This window comes from Phoenix dactylifera, chromosome 1 (genome assembly GCF_009389715.1).
Source record: "Phoenix dactylifera cultivar Barhee BC4 chromosome 1, palm_55x_up_171113_PBpolish2nd_filt_p, whole genome shotgun sequence".
In the NCBI taxonomy this organism is placed as follows: domain Eukaryota; kingdom Viridiplantae; phylum Streptophyta; class Magnoliopsida; order Arecales; family Arecaceae; genus Phoenix; species Phoenix dactylifera.
The window spans coordinates 6,120,573-6,130,141 of record NC_052392.1 but is presented as its reverse complement, the minus strand read 5'-3'; the positions used below and the strand labels follow the sequence as shown (position 1 = coordinate 6,130,141).

At 37.4% G+C, this 9,569-nt stretch overlaps 1 protein-coding gene across 2 annotated transcripts; it reads left to right on the top strand.

Moving 5' to 3' along the window:
* The first annotated feature begins 373 nt into the window (after window positions 1–373).
* On the top strand, window positions 374–8,887 carry LOC103716207 (receptor-like cytosolic serine/threonine-protein kinase RBK1). Of its 2 annotated transcripts, XM_017844977.3 has the most exons (9): window positions 374–624; window positions 747–794; window positions 1,505–1,927; window positions 5,104–5,358; window positions 7,116–7,270; window positions 7,341–7,420; window positions 7,505–7,640; window positions 8,353–8,502; window positions 8,583–8,887. In XM_017844977.3, the coding sequence occupies exons 1-8, from the start codon at window positions 609–611 to the stop codon at window positions 8,386–8,388; spliced, it is 1,149 nt and encodes a 382-aa protein (XP_017700466.2). In that variant the 5' UTR covers window positions 374–608; the 3' UTR covers window positions 8,389–8,502; window positions 8,583–8,887. The 2 variants fall into 2 exon arrangements, with proteins under 2 accessions (XP_017700466.2, XP_038980843.1); XM_039124915.1 differs by lacking the exons at window positions 8,353–8,502; window positions 8,583–8,887 and having other exon boundaries at window positions 7,505–8,335.
* Window positions 8,888–9,569: the final 682 nt, after the last annotated feature.

Below are 9,569 nucleotides of genomic sequence, written 5' to 3'. Positions count from 1 at the left end.
TCATTGTTTTTTCTTCCTTGCCACTCCATGCTTGGTTTTCGCTAATTAGATCATCACTAAAAAGGGGCAACAGGAATTACAATTTACTATTAACTTACTTTTACTGGAAATAATCCCAGAAGTATCTTTTTGTATCAAAAATTATAATTGAAGAAATTATCTTTTAGTATCAATCCCTGCAACCCTAAGGAAGATATTATTTATAAGTCTATCAAACTCTTCACCATTGTGGGCCCATAGCATTGCACCAACTCCTCGTACGAGAGCATCAAGGGCCCTCTCCCAACCCAAGTCCAAAGCTCCATCCCAAAACCTCTGACCCACCACCAAGCCCTTTTAAGACCCCGTCGAGGCTCCGATTCCATCGCTGCTCTCCTTTGCTTCCTCCCTTTGAGATTAACCGCTGTCCAAGAAATGCCCTCATAAGTTTGAAAATAACTGTTTCCCCCTCTTCTTTCTCCTCCCAGTAAGACAAAAAAAACACTACCGTTTTTATTCCTTAACCTCTCCTTTCCTTCTCCGAGAAACGGAGTACCAGCCATAGTTTCCTCATAGTGAAGCTTGAATTGTCCAAAAGACAGAGGAGGGAAGGAAACTTTAAAAAGCCAATGACTTCCAAGGAAGGTATGCTTTCCATTGATTCTAATGGTTAAATCCTTGTTTTTGTGATGATACTTGGCTAATAGAGAGAAGCCATCTCTTTGATCAACTAATGAAACTAAAAGATTATTTGTTTCAACCTCTAGAGCCTAATCTGGAGGAGACTTCGAAGGATTTGCGAAATTCTAAAGAAGGTAACATGATGCTACTCTTCATCGTTTTTTTTTTTTTGATGGAACGGGAGGCAGAAGAGCCACCCGGCCTTATTAGATTTCAACAAAAATTTTTATCGGATGTGAAGGGAGGCAACAAAAACATAGAAAACATGAAAGAGAGCTGGAAACCAGTAATGAAAGAATGATGCTACTCTTCAATGGTTTGCCCATTCCTTTCTTTGTTTCTTTCAAACAATTGAAATGTGTCTAGGAAACATAGAATCGAGGAAGATACAATGGAGAAGATATAGATGACCAAAACCGAAAAATCCCTCCTTTCCATTGGTCTGTAACAGAGGAGTAGGTAGCAACTTGATCTCATGCTGTTTGTTCTTAAGTTCTTTCAGATATCTATATTTTTTGGGAAGGAGTTCTTTCAAATATTCGAACCATCTAACGAGAATTAGTAGAAAAAAAGGGTAGAAACAGATGAAAGTTAAAAAATAGAATAAATGAAGTATAATTAAATCAAAGCATGTTTTGTCTCTCTAGCTTTGTTTCTGAGAATTTCTGTATGACGTCGTAGTTTTGTTGGAGCAGAGGAAGACAGAGTAACGAAATCATGGACAACTCTTGTCAGACTTCAATGTTCTACAAATTTTTTCATACCATTCAGTATTCCCTGCGAAACTCTTGAAGACAAAGAAAAACAAGAACTAAAATTTTATTTCTTCATCCTTCTGAAACAGGGGAAAACAGAGCAAACTCAGAAGCAAAGCCTGATGATAGTATCTGCGATAGCTCCGATCAAAACTCCCCTCGAGGTGTGCTAGAGATCCCAATATCTGGAGCAGATTCTGATGGCAGCGGCGGCAGAAGCAGCGAAACTTCGTCGGTGGACCGATCAATTGCTCCAGATGGATCAGTGTTGGAGTCCCACAGCTTGCAATGGAGGACTTTGATTGGTGGCTTGATACTGAGAAAGAAGAGGTCCATGATGAGGCTATCAACATTTCCGCCGGCGACAGCAGGCTTGGGCTTGCAGAGGACTCCAAGTGAGAAGGATAGGATTGAGAGTGGGGAAATTACTTCAGAGACTGGAAGGGGAAGGCCCTCTTGGAGGAGCTTTGATCACCAGGAGCTTGCAGCTGCAACTGATAACTTCAGTCGAGGTAAGATTTTATCATTTTGATATGAAAGCATTCTGGTTGTCAATACCATTTCCACTTTGTTGCACAAACTCATTGGTTGTGTGTGTGAGAGAGAGAGAGAGAGTGCATAAATACTAAAGTTTAGATTCATATATAAGCAACAAATTTGAATAAGAAAAATGAGCTCCTAATCTTCCTATTTTTAATATATAAAAGAGTGCATAGATATCTTGTTTCTTCATTCCACTCTTAATTGCTTTACTTTGAGAGGAATTATATGTATATGAGCGAAGCTTTGTGACTTCTTGCCATTTAAATAGACAAACTCCAACAAAATACTTTTTCCTCTGAATTCGTAGACACAATCCTTTACCCCCTTCTTCTCTTTGATTTCTGAAATAATTCTCCGATCATGCTCCTCTCTTCTTATAATCTTGACAACTTTGAAGCATATGAAGTCACATTTACTTGCATAATTGAGCCTCTCTAGACATTTTTTTTGCAGAAAAATTATTCAAACATAAACTAGCGGACCTAATACTGAGCTGACACAGTGGTTCAGCTGCATATTAGTAATAAACAAATCCTACCCTAACCCTGTTTGCAGGGTTGGTGAATGTTGATGTCAACACCATTTAGGAGACACTGACATGAAAGCTGTCCAGCTCCTGGGTCTAACAACGTTTTCCATGGACCCCCAATTCTTTTCTGATGTCATTGTCAATGAGATAAGAGTGCCATTGCTAATCTCTTATAAGCATCCAGTGAGGACCACTCTTATTCTGTCAAGTTTGGACTGATATCCTGTCTGTGAAATCAGGACCAATGCTCCTCAAGAACTTTAGTTTTTGGATAGCAATCAACCTTATGTTGATGAATTAGGCACTGATTGACCTAAGTTTTGGGCTCTTAAGAACTTTAGTTTTTTTTGCTAAGATCAGAGACGAAATATGATGTCATGCTATGCACTAATTGGCATCCTATGTTTGTTGTAATATGTCTTTAAACCAAAAAAAAAAAAAAAAAAATCCTAAGCCACTTTCAGGAAAGAATGTTTGCATCATCGTTTTGTTTATGAGTGTTTTGACAGCAAAAAGTGGCTGCTGGGTACAAAAGACTTGGGCTACCAAGTACAATAGCAAAGGTTCAAATTATGGAACAGCTACTTTGTAGAAAAAAATATCAAATATTAGATCTGCCCCCAATCTGCTTCTTCTAGGATCTTGGATTGCCGAGACCATAACTTGGTAATAGCCTTTAATCTGCTAACAACTTTCTATGGCCTACATGCTATTTTCTTTTGTGCAAAACATTTTAGTCAAGGGATAAGTGTTATTAGCTTAGGTGACGCAGTTTTACCCAACAGAGATTTTGCACATAAAATTTTCAAAAAAGAATAGAATACATATGTGAGGACCTGTATGTGTGTGTTTAGTGCCATATTGGCTATATACTGGATAGATCTTGAATACTTATATAATACTAAGAAACTTAAATAAAATTTACAAATAGTACTTTCTATCTCTTGATGTTTCTGACTAGACAAAACTTAATACAAGCATGATATGATGATTCAAGTTCAAAAGCGACATATAAGCTATCAGTGGGAAAACTTGTTCGGGCATTACTTGCAAAAAAAACTTCTTATTCATACTTAGCACATGAGATACATGTCACCCAATATATATTTAGGAACACCTACTTGCCATGCGTCGACTATGCTTACAATATGTTCATAAATAGTTTCCAGATGTCAATTTTGTAACATTATGTCAACCTAGATGATATAGAATCAAAGAGGTACATTGCAGCTCCACAATTCTTTTTGAATTTGTAAAATTTACCCTCAGATTCTCTGTTGCCATCTTTAATCACTGTCCAAGCACTTCTCATATGACACGAAATTGGACAAGGGTTGCATTTTTCGTGCGACAAGCGGATGCACCTTCCTTCATGCGAATCACCGTTGGATTGCACAATGGTTGCTTCGCGATCCATGCAGGCGGATGAATAGGAGTTAGGAGTACTTTGAGATCTGTTTGGGGCATGATCTAATGGTCAACGTTAGAACCCGAACCTTATGAAATTGTGTAAGAAAGTTGTGTTGTTGCTAGTGTAAACAATGTTTCATTTGAGTGCGAACACCATGCATCTTGATTCCAAAATGCCAAACAAAAACCTGATGCAAAGCTCTACTATTGTTAGACTATTCATTGTCATAAAGCATTTGACCTACGTCTCGATGCTCATGCGAGCAGAGTCCACCCATCCATTTTTGGCTTTTCTAACCATGAAGTGGAGATAACCCACACTTGCATACTCCAGCTATTTATATTTCTAGAACCAACAAAATTGTCAAACAAAAGCTTTGGTTAAAGCAGCTCTGCCATTCTAAACAACTTCCCTTCTGAAGAGCTTTCATACTCCTTTTGCTCTATTCTCCATTGTCCTATAAGGTGGTTTTCCTCTCTAGTACTTGGTGAGGCACATTGATGACACTGCTTGCAATGTCATCCTACTTACAATGACACCGCTTAGCCTCCTAGCTTACTTGCAATAACTTCAAAGGGCTTGTATGTTTGTATCTCAACTCTTACTTTTGCTATCTAAAATAAAAGTATTATAAGGAGCAAGAATATTTATGAAGTGCTCATAAAAATAGGGTAAGGTTTACATATGGGCTTATGCCATCCCTATTACTTTTGACTAGGTTTCAGCATAAGATTAATTAGGGCAATTTCTATGATCCACACAGGCTAGCCAGTTCCATCTTATTCATAGAACATTATCCTTTTTTTCTCTTAATTCAATTGTTCTTAATTTCATATTTTAGGTAGGATCATGCAGAACAGTACATGTTGCTAGTTACTGAAGCTTTAGGTAGAGAATATTAAGATGGCCCAATTATTCACCCATATTTAGGGAGAGAAATGGATGCATTAAACAAGTATAGTTTAGTCACTTTTTCCCCTAATAACTTTTTAATGTCATTAACCTCAAAAAAAAAGAGAGAACTTTTTAGTATCATTGTAGTCAATAGAGATTCAAACTCTAAGCCCTCAAATCCTCCCGTCAAGTAGCACCTAAGAAGGTTAATTTCCCCCCCTTATATGATATATACTCCAAAATTTTTACTTCTCACAATTTATGAACCTAGCATTGAAGTAACTGTTTTTTCCTATGTTCCATGTTAATAGATAAATTGATTGGGAAAGGAGGACATGCGGAGGTGTATAAAGGATGCCTTGCTGATGGACAACTTGTGGCAGTGAAGCGGCTGACAAAGAAAGACAATGAGGAGGAGAGAATTGGAGATTTCTTATCAGAACTTGGAATGATTGCCCATGTTAATCACCCTAATGCTGCACAACTACTGGGGTTCAGTGCAGAAGGGGGCCTGCACCTTGTTCTCCGTTTCTCTCCATATGGAAGCCTAGCTTCTGTGCTTCATGGTATATCTTTCCTTTCTTGTATACATCTTATTAACAAACTGTACAGAATATTTCATCAAATATATATATATATATATATATATATATATATATATATATATATATATATATATATATATATATATATATATATATATATATATATATATATATATATATATATATATACATACATACATACACACACACACACATCTATATGCGTATATATGTGTGTGTGTATATATATATGTATGTATGTATAAATGTATACACACATGCACACAGCTAGATTGCTAGCTTGAGGCAAGCCTAAACTAGTAAAGCAATGATTAAACCTAAGCAAAGAACAGACTAAATAGCACTAATAGCATGACATTTAGCACCTGGCACTGGGGGGCAAGATTCTAAAACTAAGTAGACACAGGATCATTGTAGGCTGGCTTAAGACTTCAAAAAAGAGAAAAATATGGGCTCAACATAGCTATGTTTCTCTTGGAGGAAAACATCTTCAATCCTACATGAGTTGTATAGATTAAGGAGTCAAGAACCAAGCTCGGCCAATTTGCAAGTTCAGCCATGAATGGTCTAAGACTGGATAATGGACTTATAAATTAGGTGTTGGATCTAAGTGATATAGGATGATAAGAATATACAAAAAAAAAAGGGTGGCCCAGTGTATGAGATTCCTACTATTGAGGGGTCTGGAGAGGGTCATGGTGGATGTGTATTTTCCGCACCTTGAGATGTTAAATAATTGTGTTTGTCATAATTTGGAAAATGCATATGTTTGGGACAAGAAAGATAAGTTATACTAATAATAAATATTTGAGTTATTAGTACTGATATTAGTTTAGAAAGTGATTTTTTGAAGTCGAAATAATGTTCATTTTGAATTGTTTCATTAGTTTCTTCTTGATTTATTTCTTCATTGTACATATATAGTATTAAATCTTATCAAAAGCTTAAAACCTTGTTATCTTAACATGTAAGCGATGGTGAAATTGTCAATAATCCATGTGTGGGGTTAACATATACATTTTGAAGATAGTAGTGCTTTAAGGGAAGTAGTGATGATTGTAGTGTTAACATTTTAATCACATTTAGACATGGCAGGATATTATAGACATTTAGAAGCATGGTTTGGTACTGATATTTGGTATGGATCGTGTACCGAGTATCAGTATGCTAAAAAATTACATATCGTACCATACCGATATTGTGCTAATGTGGCACCAATACGAGGTCCGATACCAAAATGGCGGACCTTGTTTAGAAGTATGGGTTGGACTGAAATGAGAGATCAACAATTCCATGCCATTGTGGGGCTACATTGTAGAGATGGATCTGGACCTAGTGATTCCAAAGTTTATATAAACTCGATGCGGTTTCTGGGCAATAGCTAGGATTACTCAAACAGAAAAGGTTTGACCACTAGAAGAATCACCATCAGATAGTATGATCTCATTAGGATGTTGAATTAATCTCATAGTCAGGCCATCTCATCTCACCATTTAGTGGTTCACTTTTAAGAAATAGGGACATGATGAGAATCAAATCAAGGATCCTAGATAACAAGTCAAGACCATTTCTGGAATGAAGGAGAGGTTGTCAGAACCTTTCTTGAATAAATAGCTAGAAACTCTATAATGCTTCCACTTATGATTCAAGGACTTGCTGGTTCCTAGCAATTAACACCTTTTGACTGCTATATTGAACGTGGAAAGCTTGCACCATAATGTTTTAGCTTAGTAATGAAGAGGAATTCAGTTGTTCAGGTTCGAAGGAAGGCCTCGAATGGAAGGTAAGGTTTAAGATTGCTTTAGGCATTGCAGAAGGCCTACTCTATCTCCATGAAGGATGCCAGCGACGCATAATCCATAGAGACATCAAGGCCTCGAACATACTCTTAACTGAAGACTTCCAGCCTCAGGTATTATTAGCAACTCTTCCTTCCTTTCATCATTGGTTTATTGCATGACTAGGCAGTTCTCTTTTCATAGATCTCTGATTTTGGACTTGCAAAGTGGCTGCCAGACAAATGGACTCACCACATTGTGTTCCCCATTGAAGGGACATTTGGGTAAGCTCGAAAGAATCCACTCTTCAAACTTTGATGCCAATTGAGAATGCTTATTATATATTCAGCTAAGCACTTATGATTTAGATATTTGGCGCCTGAATACTTCATGCATGGGGTAGTGAATGAGAAGATTGACGTGTTCTCTTTCGGGGTGCTGCTGCTTGAGCTCATAACAAGGCGGCGAGCAGTTGACTCTTCTCAACAGAGCTTAGTGATATGGGTATTATTAGATTTTACTTGCAATATTTTGCTTTATGTTGCGTTATGATGCATTATAAGATCTTTATTTTATTTTAAGGTATTAAATTTGCCTAATGCCTATCTATGAAATTCCTTTTGACAAAGGCATGTCTATGTGATTCCTAGGCTGCAATGGGTTGGGTTGGGAAAGAAATTTCCTTGAACCAATTGTGGTCCCATCTCAATTTTGATACAATATCATTTAGGTTCTACCAGGTCTATCAATGAATTGGCTTGTCCAGGCATGTCTTTTAAGTTTAAGAATTCATAAGGTACTGGCTTGGGTTAAATTGGTTAAATCCCGATCTGACACCACATTAATGTCGTGCTTATGCTACAATATAGATTCTGAAAAATTTGATAGTGATTAGGGTACAAGATAGTTCATCATTCGATGACAAAGGCATTATGATTCTAACCATCATTTCATCCTCAGTCAATTCAAATGCATCATTCTTATCATCCATTTTTTTGCTTCAATAGAAACTAAAAGATCCTTCTTCTTTTCATGTGATGCAAAATTGACCGAAAATTAAATTTTTTTCTTTTGACAGAGACCTGAAAATTACTACTTGCTACTCAATGAGAAGTTGCTAAAGTTTCAAAAAATCATGCTATCTTGCAAAGCTAGGTATTAGCATTATGGGGCAATTTTTCATTTCTGAGATACAATGCTTCTATGCTTGCAACAGGCAAAGCCACTCCTTGATGCAAACAATGTCAAATAACTTGCTGACCCTTCTCTTGGAGATGCTTACGACCCCGACGAAATGAGACGTGCATTATCGGTAGCTTCTATGTGCATTCATCACCTCTCGACCTCACGGCCTAGTATGAATTGGGTAAGCAAATTGTTGAAGTTGCTCATCCTTAACCTTGAAAAGAACCTACTCAACTAAATGAGGATATCATATGAGTGTAGGTGGTCAGGCTTTTAAAGGGTGAGGAAGGATCTGCAGAGCTCGTGGGAAGAGAATTGAGGCCTAAACTTGCTAGGCCACCACTGTTTGATGCTTGTGATTCAGAGGACTACACTTGCTCGAAGTACCTCAATGATCTCCATCGACACAAGCAACTTGCTTTGGAGCAATGAATAGTGCGTGACCTAGAGAGTACTGATCCTTTCGTGATCCCAATTGTATGATTGGATGGAGGGACCAAACTCACCAACTGCCTCTTGTAGTTGTCTTCCAAATCTAAGACTCAAAAGCGTTTCATCTACTTTAATGTGTACTTGTTGCCTACAGTTAGATGCAAGATTCTTGCTCCTTATCAACATCATATTAGTTAAACTGAACTGCACACAGAAAGCTAAGCATCCACCTACTAGGGTAAAGAATCCTAGCATAGTATAATGTAAGCACTCCTTCTGAAGTGTTTTGGTGGTTGGAAGGCATCCAAATAGTTCCATAGTAAGAACTCGTGATTAGAACTAGAAAATGGAATTGAACACAATCTCCCTATGTGGTGCATCAACTCTTCTGGATGTAACAGATCAATAATCCATACAATCTTCTAATTTAGCAATAGTCTTATCCGAAAGAAGCACGGAATTCCTCTTGTTCTGAAAATCAGATCGGTTCCATTAAGGATAGGTTGTTGTTCAAGACTGACGTTTACAAGAGTTTGCATTGGGATTGGTATGGATTCCCTTGATGGCAGAGGGACAAGGGAGTATCGTAGTTTGGATTCCACAGTGCTCGCACACCCAAGGCACTAACGGTCTCGCTCGAACAATTGAGGATATTATCTCCATACAAAAAGACACCCTAGATCTCGAGATTCTTCTTCTCTAGCAGATTATTCACTTTATGTTCTCTCTCTCTCTCTCATTCGAAAATTTCATTAGAATGTTTTCTATTCATTTTGCTTGGGAATAAACTTTTCTGTGTGGATGGTAATGGTAAGT

What these genes read in the sequence shown, in the direction of transcription:
- LOC103716207 (XM_039124915.1), top strand. An exon ending in TTTGCGAAATTCTAAAGAAG is followed by an intron (nt 795 to 1,504) that starts GTAACATGATGC and finishes CTTCTGAAACAG; the next exon opens with GGGAAAACAGAGCAAACTCA. An exon ending in CCTAGCTTCTGTGCTTCATG is followed by an intron (nt 5,359 to 7,115) that starts GTATATCTTTCC and finishes TCAGTTGTTCAG; the next exon opens with GTTCGAAGGAAGGCCTCGAA.